Genomic DNA, 22,334 nt, shown 5'->3' on the forward strand with positions numbered 1-22,334 from the left:
TGATTTCCGTCATGTAGCGGAGCGGTTAGTTTAGGGGTTTAAATTTGAAATCTGAAGTGTAATTTTCATTTGTAAAACCGTCGATAACATATCAAAGCTTATCAATGATCATTTAAAATATGAAAATCAGATGTAGTTACCAGATATTTCATCAATTAATAACAAAGGACAATGTGTATATAAAATCTAACAAGGTATTATATGCTGTATGGATTGTATATACAATTTCACCTGGCAAAACGTGTATGTCACTGCCTATTGTAATACTCATATATTCAATTGTCACTAACTTTCCTGTGCATACTCATTCAAAAATATTGATCAGCTTAGGGTGCCTCATTTCTATCATCATGGCTGATGGTATAACAGTGAAAGTGTTCATAATATTGCTGTGTTTTTGTCAAATTCACGTTGCTGCAGCTCAAAACCAGGTAAGTGAAGACAAAAATTATGATAATTGTTTAATACGGTTTAATTCTTGTTCAGTGTAGAATGTATCCTTTACAGCAAATTTTGTCAGAAATATCGATCCTTTGTGGACATTTTTCGGTGTGCAACCACGCAGACAACAAAAGAGTAAGTTCCCGCGTGACGGTTGATTTGTCAGTCTCTTTGTGTGTTATGAAAAGAACAATGATGGCCTACTTCAAATCCAATATACACACAGCTATCATAATTGGATATACCAGCAGGGTTGACAGCGTTGATGAAATATAAAATACGGATGTTGGCTGAGTCCTTCACAGTTCCTTTGTTTCCATAACAAAGATCAACACTGCGCAAAGGCTTTAAAATTAATACGAAAAAAATTTAAGCTGAATAATTGCATTACAATTGACGCATTATTTCTCACTAATGGAATTCAAATTTTTTTCATAACAACTTTAAACATCACAGCATGTAGAATTCCCATTGATGGATAAAACTCATTAATTCGTCATGCATTTCTCTTTGTGTCTGTCTATAGCAAAGCACTAGTGATGGCGACCCTGGCGATGAAGAACTTGGCACAACAGAAGCCACTGTCAAATTCACAGAGATCGATGTCTGGGGCTTGAGACTCTGGCAGGTAGCTGGCATGTTTCTTGCTGGAATAACTGGCATCAGTAAGTCTGTATTTTTTTATTGGAATATCAAATATTTTGACAGCAAATTCATTTTCAGCATAATTTTTCCAACTGTTTAAATAGAAAAGTTGAATTTTAAATTTTGAAAATTGCATGCATCTCCATTTAACATTTTAATATATAAATGTTTATTTATTTACCTTTATGTATTTAATTTTTCATTGATTAATTTCATTGCAATAATAATTTCATGTTACATTTTTTTAACTAACGTACTTTCTGGTTCCCTGCTGAAAATATTCTCACTATGGCTTTCCATTGTCTATCAACAGTCATACTTGCCTGCTGTTTCTGTGACATACGGATTCCTAGAACAAAAAAAGAAATCGAAGCTCGCTACAAGAAGAAAATAGTCGTGGAAAAGTACGCTGATGACATGAACACCGTCTATGTAAGAGATCTGCCACCCCCTCCCCCAGAGACAGCTGAGGTCCTCCAAGAGGTCAGACAAGTGACCCCAAAGAAGGAAAAGAGAGTGACCAGGACGCCAAAGAAGGAAAAGAGGGGAAAGAAAAAAGGTAACCTGCTGAAGAAACTTGGACATTCAAAACAGAAGCAAGATGCCAATCAAATGGAGGTATGATGAAATTTGATCAATATTTTCAGTCAAAATTTTAAAGTTACCTTGGTATGAATATATTGAAGCGTTGGTGAAAATCTTACTGATGACATTAATTCATTGCTCGCCCATAAATTTTTGCCGGTAAAATCACTATTTTAATCATGATATCTATCATTGTATAAAAAAACCAAGCGTCAAAATTAATATATAAAGGTGTGCAAGACTTTTACCTGGTTAATCAATGCCGCATTATATTTCCGGGTGAAAGTGTTAACTGTGAATTTTGACTTATTCTCTTTTGTGAATTGTCCATCCAAACTTAAAAAATTGTAGATATATAAAATACTACCAGTCTCAAAAGAATACATGCCATATCATATATATTTCTGCCATTTTCAATATTTAAACATAACATTTTATAATAATTTTTCAATGAACTGTATAGATGAGAATATGTAATAAAAATAATGACCAACAAAACAATTATACAGAAACTCACATTGACACAAAGGTTATTGTAAATACTGTACTTAAACAAGGTGTGGTCTCCGAGTTTTACAAATATTTTATCCATTTCAACAGTCAACAGACAAAAGTACCATTTGGTGAAATATATTTAGCTTTAATGTTATACCCAGCAACCATTTCTTCAACATTCCATTATCTGTGGGGTTGCCATAGCAATATTCAGTTAATGTCAGACATTCTTTTATTGTCTTATGAGGTAATGTAATGAAAATTGTCTGTAGTATTAAAGAGACATAGTTCTGCAAATGTTTGCTTATAATTAACAGAGAATTAAAAACATGGATATAGCGGAATGTCAAATTTAGAAAATGAAAATTTGTGCAGACATTGGGAAATCAAAATCTGAAAGACTGCATCCATTATAGCTTACAACAAAATTTAAAAATTCAAATTTGCACACTTTATTTTGCTATCACGATTTTAGCTGTAATTTATTTTAATAAGAACCAGAAAGAATTCAAGAGGTAATTCTAAAAAAAATTCTCTGTTACTTGTACCTGCAGTGTAAAAACCGGTGTGATTTCTGCAATTTTCAATTTACATTTTATTTTTCTGACAGCAAAACCATTCAAAGTGGGAAATATGAGCCAAGCTTTTGTTTCTCAGACCATTTGCCCTGAACACAGCACACATACAGTACATGCCCTTGAAATGACAGATGTTTCACTGAGAAGCACAGCTAGCCTTCATCTGTTCATGCATTTGAGTGAAATTCTTATTTTCATATTTTTCAATGAAAAGTCATCCTCTTTGAAGATGTTTGTGATCCCAATTTTCTTCCTCAAATCATGTACTTCATTTCCATGTCAAAGTACTGTAATTTCAATGTATGTAAAACTTATATGTAAGTTTTTTAAAATCCCTTTGTTTTTCTACATTTCTAAATACCACACCCATCAGTGGAAATATTGCAGTGCAAATAAAAAATCTACTACCGGTATTAATAAAAAATATGTTTCTCCCCTTTAAAAATATACGTACTGATGTTTGATGTTTCTGTGCACACAGGAGGCTGGTCCAATTATCCATAACCCAGTAAGCAGTGACCCGGCATTGACATCAAACCCCAAACTGATTGAAGAACCATTCGGGGGTCACATGAACACTCCGGGCCAATCATCAAGGCAGTACACCTTGTCAAACTTGTAAAAAGTCTGACAAGTATGTGACCTCTGAACCCTTCTGTGTCAGGATTGTTTGTTGGTATGTGTTTGTGTATTTTCTTCTCCAGTTATCTTCAGATTATGATATTGTACTTCACAAGGCTTTAAAACTTAAAAACTTTCACTGATCATATTTCAAAAACATGGCTAATTCATTTAAATTTTGGTAAAATGTCAGTTTTGTATCTTTTTATACACAACATTTCATTCTTTATGAATTTTATTCAATGAAAAGTACTTTAGAACTATGAAATGAAATTAAATGGTACTTGCGGCTTAAAAGACTTCGCTTATAATGCAGAAAAAAATGTCCTCTGCCCTTTTGCACAATTCTTTGTTATTTTTTCCAACCCGAGCAGCATGATAAAACTACAGAAAAATATAACGGTTACATAAAGATCTGACACCTTGATTTTTTGTCTGCGCAAACCATCAAAAATTTCTTTATGATGGCAAAATGATTCAGAACAGTCTTTGTGCTGTACACAGTACCTCATCAGTTGATATGAAACATCATAGATTGTACTTTGGGATCTTTACATGACATTTATAACTACTTTATTTGTAGCATTTCTACAATATGGCATACAGAGAATACATAAATCGAAAATTATCTTTATTAATACATCATCTTGGAATCAAAATTCCTATTATTCTTGCACTAGAAGAGCTATTTTCATAAATTTTTAGCGATATATTTTCTGGAGATGTGACAAGCTTTATGAGTGGGTGGCTTGTTTCAACTAGACAGTTTGATAGAAACTTATTCAGCGCACTTATGCATCAAGAATGTAAATTCTTTCTTTTATGTCTGATCCTGCAGGAAACCTCTGAAATACAGTCACACTGTCACCATATGTCTCATATAGTGGAACCATAGACCCTTTGAGGTCTATGGTATTTTTTCCAACCTTATATCCTGTACTGAGTAGCTGCCTTTAGGGTTATTATACATTAAAAAATAGAACTTGCACATATATAGCTGACTGCAATGTTTAGGTAGATGACAACATTTTCACAGCAAACTCATGTTACTACATAACTTTTTTGTTTGGTGTTAGACAATGTTATCTTATTAAATGTCTGCTTGGTGTCTTTGTATTCTACCACATTATGACTGTGTTACTGTGTTTGAGATAAAAAGTCATCATGAAAACCTGTTATTTATATCATTTTATATTTTATGATATAAAGCTGTACTTATAAGCAATGACTATTTATTCATTTTGAAACCAGCTTTAGGCCAGTTGTTGCAAAATTTTCTCAATATTAACATTTTGAATGCTTGATTTTTATAAAGAAAGCAATTTAAAGATATTGATCATGGAACAGATAAAGACTATTCATATATGGACATCTATGCTATACTCATGATCTACTATGTGACGGTTTGTATGGTTAAATAATCATGTTGTCTGATTATTTGATAAAAATTATGACTTTTGATATTCCAAGATGTTTGGTTCTTTGTATATCAAGTGTCTTGTACACTCTTCTTAACGTACTTGCTGGTATAACGATGATGTTTGATGGAGTTTACTTAATACCGTTCACTGTATCTTACTTTTGAACACAGTCCACTTTGACATACCTAAGTATGCTTACACCCTTGAAATAAACATGCAAAACTCGTTTCTGGAGATATCCTGTACAATGAGAAAGTAGGTATAAATGATTTACACAGTTTTCATTATTTGACAGAATGTCTTTTATTTAAGTTTTGTAGCGTTATATCAATTATGAAACATGAATATCAACAAAATTACACAGATTTATTGGATAAATACTTTATCATTCCATTTATTAGCATAATTTAAATTGTGAATTGCTTATTTGGGTTTCAAAATTGGCAGCAAATGTGGAAAATCAGTAGAGCCAATGCTGTAATACATTGTACACCAAGGTTCCAAAACACTTTGGAAGCATTGGAGGATGTTTTACCATTCAACTGGATAACCTGACAGTATTGCAGGGCAGAATTAGTATTTCCTTTTTCAGTCCTGCACTTTAGCTCCAAGGCTTGCTGGGCCATATGGGAGCCAGCACTCATGTACATGTACTTTGTGCTTAGAAATACTGATTGGGAATTTACACGAGAAAAACAACAACACCCCTAACTGCTTGGCTGTTATACCAGAACATCAGTGTGCGATATGTCCGTGTTGCATTACTATTACTGATAAAGAGTTCAGATTTTGATGTTCAGAAATATCTTGCAACTTCCCAGAGCAATGAATACGTGTACAAGCCAATGTTGTAGTATTACTATGCCATAGAATCAGCAAATTGAACATTTCAAAAACATTCCACTAAATTTAAAAACATCATTGTGGCGTCTGAATGGCTTATATTTCTTAAGTTCAATGTATTTACCATTTTGTTTCAGTCCATCGCAACACGTTGCCTGGCTACCCTTGCAAGTATTAGCAAACATTGAAAAGAGAATCTTACAAGTTTCAGTGTAATTATTAAGGATGTCTATAACATACCATTTTGTTTGTTTACAAGTATCTTTATTGTTAGTATGTTAGAATTATATTGATGAAAGGTTCACAACAATGTTGTTATTTCAGAATGAAATGACTAATGCCAAAAAGTTTTGTACACATCTTTGTGGATATACCAAGGCTTCAACAGCTCTGATCATAATTTTTTCATCCTTCACACTGCATCAGCAATAAATGAATGTCCTTTAATGTAAATATCAATATTGGTATTGCTTTGATTTCAAATAATTTCACTCCAGCAAGATGCCCCCCCCCCCACCTCAATACTTATGACATAATGGTCAGTTGCGTTTTGTTGCTTGTGATTGTCAATTTAGAAGTAACAGGCCTTCTGAATGGCTGTCCAGAATGCAACAGTTGCATTCATGTCGAATAAGTTCACGACATAGGATTTTTAAATATAACAATTGTTATGATCATCTCAGGGAGCAAACAGCCATATTATATCACCATGCCCTGTCAATCGCCTTTTAATTGGTCGAGCTGAACCACGTGACTGCCCACAAATACACAGTAATGGTTCGTTTTCATGCCCATGAATATGAATAATATCGCAAACACAGTAACTGTACAACTAAAACGAAAACTGTGATTTGTACAAAATTCATAATCAACCACAAAGTAAAACGGAGCATTTGTCAGCCAAGTTTAGACGCTTTTTTTTCAAAAAAATTCAGATTTGCAAATTTTTGCAGTTTGCACACTACTCACTGACAGGTTCTGGGGCCCCGTTGTCGTTCGCACTGGAAATTTTCATAAATTTTGACAGTTTTTCGGGGTTCGTTGATATTATAATGGAAATAACAGACTCCGCGCTGACCATTAACGTTTATTTATGGGCGCAGGCGAGAGGAAAGCCAAATTAACGGGCTCGGCAAGCCTCGCCCGTTAATTTTTGGCTTTCCTCTCGCCCTTGCCCACAAATAAACGTTAATGGTCAGCGCGTCGCCCGTTATTTCTATATTATAACTACATGTACTTGTTTAACTTGACAGTAATTTGTCTGGCTGAGGTTGTAATTCAAGTCATCAACCAGCTTTGCATACCCCTCCGATCAAAATCTCATGTTGAATCTTTTCAATACAGTCTGTGTCACAGTTACTGCATTTCCAATCTGTCAAAAATTCACCACAGCACACTCCTATCCTATCCTATTGTTTAGACCATCACCCACAGTCTGCTATCTAAAGTGATCCCCAGGGGGAAAAACAAAATCATTGATTTGCTATTTAGTATCAACTTGGAAACATACATTACAAATTCATATCTGAATTCCAAGAGAAAAAATTAACAGATTTAGCAACATATGTAAATTCATACTGGTACCGAGATATGGCACGATGATAAAATATGCAAAAAAGAACTCTTCAATCTCTTGCATTATTTGAAATAGTACTTTCACAACGTCTCACAAAAGATCTTAAAATTTCAGTTATTTGGTTAAATTTCAAAATACACTCAAAGTTAAGATGTTCAAGATGTTAATATAACTATCCCCTGGAAAGTGTGAGATAATGACTGTAATAGTTTTAGATGGAGGATTATCAGAACCCAGACTGGAGAATCCATCACTTGACCATTCCACTCCCATCTCAAATGGGTGTGATGGTGAGGTTAGTATCCTAGGGTCAGGACTCTTAAAGTCTGACATTATGACGAGCATATATGTAACTACCCAAGTCTAGGTGTCCTTTGTTTTCACATTTTGGTGGTAAAAATTAGGGACATCTGAAAAGGGAAACTTATTAAAGGAATAATACAACATTCAAGTTTCTAGTCCCTACAACCAACCATCTTATGAGTTATCGCACTGCATTATGTTAATCAGTATCTCCTGCCAATGAGAGTATCAGAGTATGGTCTACCTAGAGGAGACAAAAACCATAACAGTAGAGTACAAGGTGTAAGAGTCCATTCATCGACACCCTTGAGCACCACTAGTGATCAAAGTACTAAAGGCAACATGTAGCATAATTGTATTCTATTACAATGATTATTCTAGTTTGATAAATATCATCCAAAACAACTTCCAACCATAGAACATGGTGTTAAAATGCTCATGATGCATATTTCTGCTGTACTTAATTGCATGTACTGGTACAGATCAATAGGTCAGACGGGAATTACAAAATTATCACACTTATGTCTAAAACATTTCAAGAATACCAAAATGGTACTTAAGTGAGGGCCCTCTTTCCTCAAAATGGTTTTTAAATATTATTTTAGCACCAAGTCCTTGCAACGTATCCATAAATATTTTTGCCTCCTTTCCAGTCCATGGTTTCTGTGGGTTTCTACTCTGGTATGGAGTCATATGAACCTGAATGTCTATTTGTAAGTCAGTCAGGTCTCTCAAGACGTCAACATCAGTTATCCATGTGTCCTTTGTTCCGCTGTGTCCACCATCCAGCCAATACAAGGCTTTCCACTGCTGAAGGAACTCTGCAGCACCCTCGTCCTGCCTCGCGTTCTGCAGTTCATGAAGCATTTGATTCATGACGATGCATCCTTTACTGAAACCAGCAATAACAACTGGTAGCTGAGCATCAACTACAGGTGCAGACGATTTCTCCTCGCATTCAAGATCATCTTCTTTTTTCTGATTCATAAATCTGGAATATCTCTTTGCAAAATCACCATCAGTTGTTTGCAGTTCCTGATTGACATATTTGACAGCATTGTAGAGTAAGGCTTTCAGATGCGATATCGCAGTGAGGTTTTTGGAATATACTGGAGTTCCGATGGTATCACCCTCAACAAAATTGTCAAAACAGTTGAAACCACCAGCAAACTTCCTAGCTGGCCTGATGACCCAGATATAGCTGTTTGGGAATCGTTTACTCAAGAGTATAGCAGTGTCTTCCAGATTCCATTTGCTCCATTTCCTGGTGTGGCTGTCTTGCTCCATTAACTCTGCATAGTCCTGTTAGACATGAGAGACAAAAATTTTGAAATGTGATGAAATAATATTACAACTTGTAGGTCTAGCAGCTACACTTTCAGCATAATCAACAAGTGGTCAAGTCTTGATGAGTCCATAATCTAGTCATTTAAATCTACAATGAAATGATTTGTATCCATTGGCAAATTGTCAAACCTCTGTCACTGCAACAGTACAAATTACAACACCTCATTCACTACCTCTGTCATGTTTATGGTAATTATTACAGTCATGTCGGATGTGTCATTTTGGCGCTGATACATTTATTTATCAATCAAATGTTATGGTATTCTACTAAACCAAGTATGGTTGGCAGCACAATCTTATCCATGTGAGCACTTTCTAAAAATGATCACAAAGAAGGCAGTGTCATCTGCAGCCGAGACAAGGGATAGTGGAGAAATTTCTTGATTATTCCGTAAGGAAGATAAATCAAGTGTGTTACATTCAGCTGCATTAGGGAAAAGTAAACCCTTGTTTCCCCAAGGGACTGTGAGTTGAAACAAAAACAGTTTGTTTACCCTTCAGCCTTGGGGAAACGAGGCTGTTGAGGAGGGGAGTGTATAGCTCTATGATCCACACTCCCCTGGGGAAACAAACATGCTGTTCCTCAAATATGGCCAGCCAATATGTGGATAATGTCATCATATTTTGAGGCTCACGCTTTTGGTTTTATATTATTGAAGAAAGGTCTGCCCTTCATCTGTTAAGTAAACTGATCAGCAATCTCAGACTATAGTCCAGTGGTCTGACTAACAGGTGGTTGGGCTCTAACTCTGTATATACAGGCAACTGCAATGAAATGATGTAACATATAAAATATAAAAAAAATGAAATGATGTAACACATTATTGTTATTCCACTATTTCTACAAAGAAGCATTTGGATTGTTATGGTAATCAAGTTCATTATCAGCCTGAAGAATAGTGTACCTCATCAGCAAAGCATAAGTGAAACAAAGTGACAAGTTATAAGCTGTATACACTATATTCTTCATTTTCCAACTGTAAACATCCATCTATAGTATCAATTTATTGAAGTATTGTCTGAGAAAATGCTATATTAATTTGTATATCTGTCAGTGTGTACATTTTTAAGCCTAAAACTTACGTAACTAATTCAATAATTTCAATTAGCTGTTTCCCATTTAAATTTCCTCATCCATGAAGAGGGATACAACTTGTGAACTTGTCCTTTCTGTAGCTGGCTATCAATGACAGGATGCCATCAATTTGAAAAATTTGAACATCATGTCAGTACATGCATTCTTTACCTTATGTCAACCTGCAACTAAGTGACTACTGTACTAGATGCTGTAGTTGGACAAAGTCTCAACTATGGTGCACTTCGTATTTGTTAGTGAACTGTGTTGATCACAACAAACTTTAAAATATTTTTCACTTTCCATTGAAGCTTCTCATCCATCGAAATTTGGTCAGCACAACACCTGTGCCAGTCAAAACCATTTGATATTGGGTATTTTATTTCCAAGTTGGTATACTTATATTCTTCTGACTGAAAAACTAAGAACTTGACATTTACAATCACATGCTCATTGTAGATGATAGATGAATGTGGTATCCTAACATTTGATTTTGCTGACCAAAATGGGGTTATTTACCAGAAATTAATACATATTTCATTAACAGCGAAATATAAATAAACACGTATCACATTCACAGTATAGTGTCTATCACAAGGCTGGGCGTGCAGATCCAACCGCAGCTGCACTTCCGACCTCCAGCTGCGGTTGGAGTTGGGTTTCATGGGCAGGGCTGTACCGCTACGCGTCAGGATGTGGTGGGAGGCGTGGCCGGTAACACACAGCCCTAAGGGAGCCTTCAGTAATTACAGGGGGGGTGGCCGGGGGAATTTCGCGAACACCTGTACCGTAAAATGTGACCCTCCCCCCAATCCTCCTGTCTAAAATGTGACCCTCCCCCTTGTCCGACATTCTAAAACTTGACCCTCCCCCCCCCCCACCACTGCGGAATTCTCCCCGGGAATAAATAAAACAGAATCAGCTAATTTACATAACAATTGGTTCAATTGTTATGTTAGGGACAAATTACAGAGGGGAGAGCTGGTGTTTTTGGAGGGACAGTCGCAATTTATCACGCAAGAATTTTTCAAGAGATATGGTATTTCATACAGTTTAGGGAGGGTCACCATATTTTGTGCAACTATAAGAAGGCAAGATGTAGCTGATTTAGTGCTTCATCCAAAAATATCAAATCATAATACATGGAGTCTATCAGGCAAATTATTGACAATTTGCCCCCACAAAACATGCTATATCTGTATTTTATACATGTTTGATAATGTATTTAAATGTACTTTGCTTGAATAGGGAAGTAAAATGAACATTTGTGTACAAGAAATTGATTTCTGAATTTCATCTAAAAAGTCGATTCACTATACATGGTGTTTATGATGAAATTATGAATAGTTTTTTCCAATACAAAAATAGGTAAATCTTTGCATTTCTGTACTCTTGATTATTGATATTAATTTTCTTGATAAGACTAGAAGGTTACAAGTCCATGGTTGTGCAAGAAATTTGATTTTGGAATTTCACCAAAATGTCGATTCACTATGCATTGGGGTATATGACGAAACTATGAATAATTTTTTTTCAGTACAAAATTAGATAAATCTGTGCATTTATGTATGCTTGATTATTCAGATTATTGTTCTTGATAAGACTAGAATGGTTACAAGTCCATGGTTGTGCAAGAAATTTGATTTGGAATTTCACCAAAATGTCGATTCACTATGCATTGGGGTCTATGACGAAACTATGAATAATTTTTTTTCAGTACAAAATTAGATAAATCTGTGCATTTATGCATGCTTGATTATTCACATTATTGTTCTTGATAAGACTAGAATGGTTACAAGTCCATGGTTGTGCAAGAAATTTGATTTTGGAATTTCACCAAAATGTCGATTCACTATGCATAGGGGTCTATGATGAAACTATGAATAATTTTTTTTCAGTACAAAATTAGATAAATCTGTACATTTATGTATGCTTGATTATTAAGATTATTGTTCTTGATTAGACTAGAGTGGTTACAAGTCTATGTTTGTGTAAGAAATTTGATTTTGGAATCTCACCAAATGTCAATTACTATGCATGGCGGTCTATACGTGTGTGCGTATTTTGTTGGTGATTTCCTATTCAGGAAATATCACAGGACAATCAAAGTTTTGGCCATAATATCAGCTTCTGTCAAAAGTGACCCTCCCCCCAAGATAGGTTTATAAAAAGTGACCCTCCCCCTTGAACTGTTTTCTAAAAAGTGACCCTCCCCCAATTCCCCCGCCCACCCCCCCCCCCTGTAATTACTGAAGGCTCCCTAATGATGGAGGGGCGGTTCCGCCTGTTCCAGGATCGAGGGCGGAGAACACGAATAGCACGACTTTGCGACTGAAACAATAACGTTCAATCTGAAATAAATTACTGTGTATATCTACCTGTACGTCACCAGGGAAATATAGCACGTGCTGGGTGCTCGCTGACGCACAACAGAAGACCATTTCGTTTTCTTTACCCCGAGTGCCCTCGATTTTAGGTAAAATGTGCGCTGCTGGCCGTCCAGCGGGAACCTTGAAGTTTCCTTTACTCTCCGAGTCCAAGCTTGCCATAGTAGTTGAGTGCATAGAATGTGCCAGTAGTCGAAATGTGCAAATGATCGGTATAAAAATCTTGTTCATCGTGCCATGTTAATTTGCAGTGGTACTGGTGGGATCACATTCACAGTCAGATCGGGCACCAGTCTTGTGCAGTTGCTGTGCACAGTTGTAAGCTTGAGCTGTTGAGCAGTGACCTTCAGAGTGAGGTCACGCGTGCAGCCGTGCAAGCGGAAGTGGAACGTCGAAATTGCGACAATAAGAGTAATGGGGAATTTGGCATTCCTAAACGTTAAAATCAACATCTAAAATATCTCTAATCTCAAAAAGAATTATTTTATTCGACGAAATGGTCGACTTTGTCGATTTACAGTATTGATTCGTCTATATTATCTACGTTTCTGGTTGTCGTAAAAAGGTGATTCACAGTGTTGATGAACCTCGTTTTCGAAACAGGTCCTACGGGCGACGAAGGAGTACGTGTGGCTGCAGCAGGTGTGGTATGCCTCCGTCACAAGCCTTAGAAAAGCTCTGAAAGGCCAAAAATGCAAACATTTCACATGACATTACAGACGTCACCAACATCTTCGTATCTTTAAGTTGATATCGGTATCGGCAACGTAGGCGCTGTGTTCACCTGTAACTTACAGACGTGGTATAACGAAGTGAGTCGTACTGGTTTAATGTTTTCCTAAACGGGAATGTGAAAGTGAAAGAAGAACAGTATTTACTTACTGTATTTGTTATACATTTGCCATTTCTATGTTATATTTGCGACCAGTAGAGGGATAGTGATAATATATATATATATATATATATATATATATATATATATATAATATATATATATATATATATATATATATATATATATATATATATATATACACACACACACACACATACATATATAACATGTGTGTGTGTATATATATATATATATATATATATATATATATATATATATCAAAGTATACAGTCCTCGTGGGAAATTGTGTGTACTATATATATACTCTATATATATATGTGAGTGTGTGTATATGCGTGCATGTGTGTCTCAGTGTTACCTATTACAGGTTCCTAATGTTGTTGATGTTTTCTTAATACTGGTGATTGCAAATGATGTCATACTCTCATTAATATGCAAAAATAAATATTTGTCTGCATTTTCCGGAAGAACGATGAAAATAAGTCCTGCTAGTGTTACCATAGACAGTAAAAGTGAGATGCTTTTACTGTCTATGGTATTAACAAAGGATACACTAATTCATAGCTCAGACTACAAGCTGCAACAACAGCCACACATGCAACAAAGTCTGTCTGAATTCCAAGCAGTAGTGTCAGATGTCTGTGCAGGGGCAGCTGTATTTAGTAAAAAACCTGAAATTGCGATCAGCAATATTTGGCAATTGTTATTACCTATAGCCATCTTCATGCTCACAGAACAAGGCTGTAGACTGCCCTCAGGTGTCAGGTTCCTCATTAATTGCCAACAAATAGCAAAATAAACCTGCTATACAATGTCTTTCAAACATTTCAATTTACAGGTTATTGCATACCGTTGTCTTTCACCATCTCGGCACCCAAAATGGCGACTGGTCCCAGGTATGAGGTTCTGTGGTCACCTTCTCAGCCAGAAAAGTTCTTGACCTTTGGCAATGACCTGACATTGTACAAGGTGGAAGATCAGCCTGGCAAGGCCCAGGTACAGAAGATATCTGATGAGAAGTTTGCAAATCTAGTCTCTATTAATGCAGATAACCAGTACAACATGAAGGTAAGGAAAATTATGCTAAACTTATTCATCTTTATTTCTGGCTGTTCCATGGAAAGACATACAACACTGATGAAATCCAGTCTCCAGAATAGAGGCACATATACTTTGTCAGTGGCCCTTTCAATATAATAACAAGTTTCATGTTTCTCGTAAAGATTAGTAATAAATTGACTCTTCACAGACATTAGAAACAGAGATAAAAAAAAGATAAAAATTTGTTGATATCCATCCTATGTTTTAGAGTTGTTGAAAGTGAAAAATGATAATGTAAGAATAAATTTTGAGAACTTACTGAAATGTATCAAAGTTTTCATGGTCTCTCAGCATATGTATTACTAGTGGCCTGTACAATTACAATTTGATGATAAGATGCATGTATGCTTCTCTCATCTTAGTAATAAATATTGGTAGGTCATATACTTTTTTCGAAATTTCTTCAAACATTGCCGGCTAGCAATAGATTCTCAAAGATAAGGACTCAAATATAGCCAGTATGGTATATTTGTTGTATCTGTATGTCACAGAAATTTCTCCATATAAGATTTCAAAACGTACACTATTATCTGTTTTAGTTAACCATGCAAGCAAATGTTCACATATCAACTTCACTTTTTCAAAGTGAATAAAATCGACAGGTAGGATAAGTGATTTGTATGCGATAATAGTCTAGTATGCGGCAAAATTGACTGTCAATGGCTGTGCTACTTTCAAATTGACTGTAGCATCCTATAATCTGGAAATTTACTGTAACATAAGATAACCTTGAAATTGACAGTGACATCAGATAATCTTGAAATTGACTGTGACATCAGATAATCTTGAAATTGACCAGAGTATCCAGAAACTCTGACCAGCACAAGTGATACAAAGTGTCATCTGATGATGTACCAAGTTCATATGATTCTGTTACAGTGTGTTGCATGGTATCCAAAGGGTGATCCAGAAGACTTGTTAGCCGTAGGTCTCACCCATGGCAGAGTTGTACTGACCAACTTTGGACAGGAACCTGACCCTCATGGATTGGTTGGTAAAACTTTTGTACCAAAACATGGCAGAACATGTAACAGTTTAGCCTGGAATCCTATTGATTCAAATCTTGTAAGTTTTACGATATATTCCAGTATGTGCAGTAGTCGTATAACTTCAGAATCCTAGCAACATTTTATAGCTTTTGCGACTGCAATTCCCTCAAAACCTGAGGAATCCATCCAACCTGATAAATCACACAGGTTACTGCATCTTAAAAAATTCTGTGCAATACTTTAGATTCCTATGGTGTCCTACTCAGTAAAACTACAAATCCCTGCTAAGGTGGTACGTGCCTCAAAATTGAAAGATTTAAACTTCATCTCAAACTTTCTTTGAGAAAACTTCCAACCATTTTCTTTCAAAATTAAGAGTACAAATCAGGGGTCACCATGCAAATTTTGGTATCAGTACCAGATAAACAAATTACCTGAACTTTAGCAATGTTTGATATTCAAAATGGCTGCCATCCCAGTGTTAACTCTATGGGACAAATTTAAATTTTCAATTTTCACAAAAATAAAATGGTGAAAACTTTAGTTACTTCAAAAGTTTTGAAATGAGCCCACGCAATCAGTAGATCAGAGTAAAAGTTGAGAGTCAGAATATCCGTCCCCAAGGAACATTTTTAATCCATGGAATCTTAACCTTATCAACAGCACAGCTAGCTGAATCCTATAGAATCCTGACTTATCCTGTTAAATCATACATGAAACACTCTGCATATCAAATGGAATTTAGAATCCAGTGTAATCTCACCAAATGGAGGGTATCTTTTTTATTCATGGTACCGCCATTTAACAATACACAATTTGATACATGGTATCGTAGACTCTAAAAAAGATGGTGGTATGGGAAGTAGCATTGGTATACATGTAGCTTCAACAAGATACGTGTCTTATGTGTGCTGTACACATTTTACTTTGTACTCAACAATTTTAGTGAATCATGTTCTGACAATACATATATACTTCTTCCAGTTAGCAGCTGGCTTTGGTGAAAAATCCAGAACAGACTATTCAATACTGATATGGGACATTAATGCAAAACCATGTAAGTTTTCAGTTTCATTTTATGTCGATATCATAGGTACATCTATGTATATTGTCAGATGAACATATGCATACTGCAGACAGACTAATGCACGCTTAAAAATGAATGACATGTTCAAAACAGAAATTGCCACAATACTTTCAAATCCTGACCAACTAGATATTACTTTTGTGAAACAAGATTGTGTGCAGTCACAAAAGGGTTTGACCAAACAATTGGGTGAAGTTTCAGTGAAGGATAGTATAGTGATGATATTTAAGCATCAATTGCCTATACCTCTGTGTGAAATTTCTCATGTTACTAAGACAACAAGCATGAAACTATTTTGACCATGTCACAAAAAGTCAGATTTCATGAAACCAGCACACGTTTTCCACATCCAAATAGCTCAGAGGGTTAAAAGTATGTGAAACATCTTTAGATGGTTCCTCTAAAACACATGGTGAACACTCTTAAGTACTCTCTTCACAAGAACAATATGATGCAAGCATAGAATATTTATGAGTAAATTTTGTACGAGGGAGGAACACTGATGCAAAATTTAGACCATTAGCTCTTTTCTATGCAAAATGCAATTTTATTTTTAGACATAATACAGTTGAAACCTTTCAACTTCATGTTCCAATGCTGGTTTGAAATTTAGCATGAGGTTCCATTGAGTGTTAGTACCATAAGTTATTCAGATGTGTTGATATGAAGAAAATTAATGAATATTGTGATGAGATTTTCTTATTTTTGGCGAATTTATACTTGGTTTTAGCTGGATTGATATCAATTGTGTGTGTGGACCTGTTTACAGAAAAATTGAATGCACATCATAATCTCATGCATTATCTTGCCTAAATGTCTTCCCTTTGTATTTTATCTCTTCTTTTCAGCTGCTGAACTGAGTTCTACACCTGAAAGAAACAGAACTACCAGCTATATTGATTCATCATTTACAGTCACCAAAGCAATGACAGAACTCGGTATTTGTAGACAAATAATATCACCCATTTACAAACTCTGTGAATTAGAACTTTAGAACTTTGAAAGGGGTTGTAGTCAGTGTGCTGTCTAACTTCTAAGATTCCTCAACTCTTTAAGTGAATTTAGGAACGTCTTGAATTTTCTGTGCATCAGCCCTATACCAGTGCATGTAAATTGTGAAATTGTTTTCAATTTAAGGAAACACTGAGTATGTTGTACATCAAATTGGCTCAGAAGACACATAAGTGACCGTATGTTTGCAATTTTTCAAAGCAACAGAATAATATAGCACATTGAGTAAACCCTCATTTAATATTTGCAAAAGTACAATTAAATTATTTGAAGGTCTGCTGAAGACTGAAATATGAATATTTAGCTCCAGGCACCTGGAAAGATTCATCGGTGCAACCATAGCAACCAGCTGTGGAAACTCTTGTTTTGCATGCAATATTAAATTCATGTTGCTATGCAAGAGAAGACAGAATAATTCCCCTTGTGTTTTGATATCACTATGAACCATGCTGTCTGCACATCAGACAAGCACCTTTGCATATATAATTGTTTCAAATATATTGTATACAGCAGCATACCACAACAGAAAGTCTGTAATATTTTTGTTCCATAAATGAACCATTAGTATTAATCAGGTCAGTCAGTAATTTTCTTGTTACAGAATTCTGATGATAGAGCTTTAGAGAGAGTGATAATAATGAAGTTCTTTTATATTTTCAGGATTGTCGGAAACCTCAACATCATTGGCGTGGTCATACCACAATGCAGCAACTTTTATCACTGGAATGAATAATAAGTTTATACGAGTGTTTGATATAAGAGGTGAGTCTGAAATTACCGAAAGATTGTTGGCAGTGTTGGACGTGCATCATGGCAAGAGTCGGGGTCCTGTTGTTGCATTACATTCATTGGATACAGTCTTTTTGTTGTGGTTGGCACCCTGGTAAATTCTACCAGGGTTTCCTAATAATGTTTCCATAGATCCTCTCTGTATATCAATGTAATCATGTAAGAGGGGATAGCAGACATGTTACCAGGGTTCCCAAACCATTTATTACACACCAACCCATAGCAGAAAATACTAAGATACTGTCAGCTTGCCTAACCAATTATTCTGAATACAGCAGCTGTTTCCATGGTAGTATCTGTTACCAAGCCATTCTACTTAATTTCACAAATGCACAGATGGTTGGAAATGCGACAGAATGTCTGATTATCCATAAGGAAATTCCTGGATTATAAATGCTATTTGTTTCAGCTTTCAGTTATGGAACCTTGTCTGCTTAAAAACCATAGAGTGTAGCTGCCTGAGACATTTATGAAATTTCCTGATATCAGTAAACTTTTGTTTATGTTTCTGTAGTGTTTGCTTTTCATTTAAAAAAATGATTATCCGTATGAGTACTGAGGAATAATTTCTTCCATGCAAGTATGAGGTAGGATTGTTTATATACAGTGTGTACAGTAAAAATAATGTCTCATACCATACGATACCAGAAAGATGTTACTAAAATATTTCTTTATGTTTTAGATCCTACAAGACCTATGAAGGTAGCTTTAACCAAGGCAGTGTATGGAATATCAGCTGATCCACACTCAGCACACAGATTAGCCTCATACTGCGAGGGACAGCTGACCATATGGGACCTGAGAAACTTTGATAAACCTATATCCTTTTATGAATTTATACTCTCAAGTCAGTGGTTTCAACTTTTGTTATTATTGTTGTTCTGGCACTTTGTGAAAGTTACCTTCCAAAACTTTGATGATTGTGTGTGTACATTTATGATAAAGGTCTAAGGCATTTATCTCAATTTCCCAATCTACATGGCAGACTACTCCATCTAAATCAATAGTGTACGGAAAAAACAAGTTGGAGGATGTACAAGTATGTATGAATACATCCTTCAGTAATCAGACATCCTTGTAGATGACATCTTTTTGCAAACAAGACTATTGGCAGGCACTGCTACTACATTTGCTACTACGCCTGTTTGTTTGCAATAATGTGAAAGAAAACTTGTTCTCACTTCGTGTAATTGGACAAAGAGTGACATTTTCCATTTCTTTGGACTTGAAGATCAGTTTGGCTTACTTCCAGTGCTGTACGTTTCCATGACAATATTCCGTGCATATTTTGCCTTAACCAATGTGTACGTCTTCACCATCAATGAAAAATGTCAAATCAACAGGTTGTCATGGTGTCCGACCAGAATGGGACTGCTGGCTGTCCTGCCCAAGGACCATCCAACCATAAAACTCTATGACGTACAACACGCTACTTTCAGTAAGTTTATTCTGTGTGTCCCACACATCAGGACTTGAATCCTGAATTGCATAGTAACTGTGATAGTCTTTGTGAACAGTAAAACTACTGAATGTGGATATTGTTGTGATAACTGGTTTTGTGACTTTATATACATGCCAACAGTGGGAGATTCAGAAATGTAATTTATTCCTGTGCATTTATATATACTAATCTTTGATTCTCTGATACAAGCCAATATCCGAATATCCTGAATGAAACACAAAGAGTAATGTGTGTAATTAATGATGAAATAAATAAATAAGGGTACATTTACCCATAAGAGCACAATTGATGTGATGACAAATAGAATGGATGTGAACTAAAGAGGATGCATAAATTTCAGTATGACTTTTAAAAATAAACACACATACTGGAGTTGACCTCGGTGTGAATAGAAATTTGGTCAAGACATTGGTTTTTCAATGAAAAATTGTGTGAAATTTGTGTCCATCATAGCAGCCAATTTTAACAACTGTTTTAAAACATTGTGATGCAATCAGTATGACGGCGTTAAACTTCACAGAACACATTCTTTTATATTCTTTTATTTCTGACACAGGTGGTGAAGATGTAGAACCAGCAGTTATAGAGAGAACCGTGCAACGTAAGTGGAGTTTTACTGTTAGTTTTTTTGTGTTTTCTGTTCATGGTGTCCAGTTATGTCAAGTTTGGTGTACTCAACAAACTGCACAAATACTTAGGAACCAAAGCATGGTTTGGTAAAGGAAATCAAGGTTTGATTTAAAAAGACTTTTCCAACATTTCAACTGTGCACAGACTACAGACTGTCTTTATCAAGGTCAGCAAGCTGAAGCTATTTAACCAGCTGCTTTTAATGAAAACTATCTATTTGGTGTCAGTGTATTGGGAAATTACAATAAAATCCACTTTGACCAGGCCAAAGCAGTCTTTGACTTGATTTATTTTATCAATTGAACCCATGTACAAGTACAGTATGCAATGCTTGAATCCATGCTGCGTTTAACTTTCTGTGCCCGTCAACTCAGCTAGACTGGTCATGGATCATTACTACAGACCACTAACACTCCACAAATTAAACTCAAACTATAGTGACCATGTACAAACACAAATAATGCATTTGAATTTGCATTTTCTGCAGCAAAGTTTGATTTCTTCAAAGGGAAGTGGAGGGAAAGTGTTAAGATGGTCCATCTTCATAATTTCAGAAGCTGTTGGTTTCTGAGTCACTCCTGTTTTTTTGTGTGAAGACAATGTAACAGCTACTGCTGTTATTTTGGCATTGAAATTGATCCAACCCTGTTGGTTTCTGTGGCAAATTTGGACTTCCACATAACAGAAACCGAAAGCATTAAAGTGGTCCACCTTGATCATTGTTGTATTGGGAGAAAGTCTATCACTTTCAAAGTCACTGCAATGTGTTCAAATCTGGCATCAACTAACATTCACCTGTAGTAAAAAAATTTCACAGCTTTTCTATAAACATTGCTGTTTATCATACACATAGCAGTGTCATACATTCTGTACGCCAACAAATTCACACTGATCAAACAAATTATACATGATATCTGTATAACACTTTCAGCATATCCAGGCAATCAAACCATGTCTTCCTTTGCCTGGCATCCAACGGATGAAAACAGAATGATTACCATAACACCAAGTGGCATTATCAAAGACATCACTGTATTTGAAAGAATAGCTTTGGTAAGTCTGTGCTTGATTTGAGGTCTTATTCTAATATGTAAGAGGGAAACTCTGTGTTTGCACTCATCAACCATTCAGGCCAATAAGAGGATAAATTATGACATGTCATTATGAAGTTTTTGAATAAGGACTTCTACTTTTTGCGACTTGTGTTTCAGACAGAATTGAGATATAATAGCCCATGGTCTCTGATGGAAACTTGAAAGAGTTTTACATGCAATGTACCAGTCAGTTGCCAATCATATGTACAAATCAAGTGTTTACCAATAGAGTGTTATCTATAGCATACTGGTAACTAAAATGAGTGAGTTTTTTCTGCCTTCCTCAACAACAACGTAGATGATACAATGTTTGCCACGCCCTGGGATCTTTAGATGATATTTTTCACCACAACCATTAAGCTTCATACATCACAGGTAAATGGTCAGCAATTTTTCTTTTATAGGGGATGTTAGCATCAGTAATATGCATTTTTGTCAAATTCCCCCATAGGCATGGTCGCCACACACCAGTGTGATCTGGTCATGTGGTAAGAAGTTACTGCAGGGTTCACCGGAGATACCCAATGTAAATGTAGAGGATGATATTTCAATCAAGATGAAACGTCGAGCTAAGGAAGGGTATGGACTGAAGACAGATCAGCTGAGTGACAATGGAGAGCTTACTGGTGATCCACAGTTAGAAGCATTGTGGTCTTGGCTATGTGATATCCTTTCTAATGTAGTTTTTGTTTGAAGAGATGTGAAGGATACAACTTTGCCTGATGAAAATTTCTAATCACTTGTGACTTTCAGAAAATTCCTCATGCTATCTCATGCTATCATAAACAATAATTACCCGGAAGATGTCTTGACATGGCCTCTTCCACATCTTTGAATATGCGATTACTCCTTGAAAGTGGAATGTTTGACCTCAAATATGGCAGTCAATGAAAACTGTTGAAAAAGTCCTAAAAAGTGCTAGTAAAAGTTTTTTTCTTTGCTGGTGCCAACACAGGATCTGTGGACCCTGGACACGTAGAGTGCACACAGTTGCCCAG

General features: G+C 35.8%; 3 protein-coding genes across 4 annotated transcripts in view; 2 read left to right on the forward strand and 1 right to left on the reverse strand.

The window, feature by feature from the left end:
- Positions 1 to 233: 233 nt before the first annotated feature.
- Positions 234 to 6,082, forward strand: LOC139139952 (transmembrane inner ear expressed protein-like). Its single transcript, XM_070708919.1, has 4 exons — positions 234 to 431; positions 968 to 1,106; positions 1,400 to 1,704; positions 3,226 to 6,082. Exons 1-4 carry the CDS (start codon positions 246 to 248, stop codon positions 3,364 to 3,366), a joined length of 771 nt encoding a protein of 256 aa, XP_070565020.1. The 5' UTR covers positions 234 to 245; the 3' UTR covers positions 3,367 to 6,082.
- On the reverse strand, positions 5,109 to 12,637 carry LOC139139951 (mitochondrial protein C2orf69 homolog). Its single transcript, XM_070708918.1, has 2 exons — positions 12,309 to 12,637; positions 5,109 to 8,810 (listed from the first exon to the last, which is right to left on the reverse strand). The coding sequence occupies exons 1-2, from the start codon at positions 12,546 to 12,548 to the stop codon at positions 8,034 to 8,036; spliced, it is 1,017 nt and encodes a 338-aa protein (XP_070565019.1). The 5' UTR covers positions 12,549 to 12,637; the 3' UTR covers positions 5,109 to 8,033.
- Positions 12,638 to 12,879: 242 nt separating this feature from the next.
- LOC139139971 (GATOR2 complex protein MIOS-like) overlaps positions 12,880 to 22,334 on the forward strand; it is a 31,560-nt gene continuing 22,105 nt past the window's right edge. The window contains exons 1-11 of one of the 2 annotated variants that reach the window (XR_011553919.1): positions 12,880 to 13,129; positions 14,012 to 14,241; positions 15,154 to 15,339; positions 16,248 to 16,320; positions 17,199 to 17,288; positions 18,022 to 18,123; positions 18,833 to 18,969; positions 19,459 to 19,588; positions 20,169 to 20,213; positions 21,174 to 21,295; positions 21,788 to 22,001. Coding sequence is in view for 1 of the 2 variants with exons in the window: in XM_070708946.1 (XP_070565047.1) it covers positions 14,053 to 14,241; positions 15,154 to 15,339; positions 16,248 to 16,320; positions 17,199 to 17,288; positions 18,022 to 18,123; positions 18,833 to 18,969; positions 19,459 to 19,588; positions 20,169 to 20,213; positions 21,174 to 21,295; positions 21,788 to 22,001 (1,288 nt within the window). In the remaining variant the exon portion in view is untranslated. The remainder of the gene's footprint in view (positions 13,130 to 14,011; positions 14,242 to 15,153; positions 15,340 to 16,247; positions 16,321 to 17,198; positions 17,289 to 18,021; positions 18,124 to 18,832; positions 18,970 to 19,458; positions 19,589 to 20,168; positions 20,214 to 21,173; positions 21,296 to 21,787; positions 22,002 to 22,334) is intronic. The other variant, XM_070708946.1, reaches the window with a different exon arrangement.

This window comes from Ptychodera flava, chromosome 9 (assembly GCF_041260155.1).
Source record: "Ptychodera flava strain L36383 chromosome 9, AS_Pfla_20210202, whole genome shotgun sequence".
NCBI lineage: Eukaryota > Metazoa > Hemichordata > Enteropneusta > Ptychoderidae > Ptychodera > Ptychodera flava.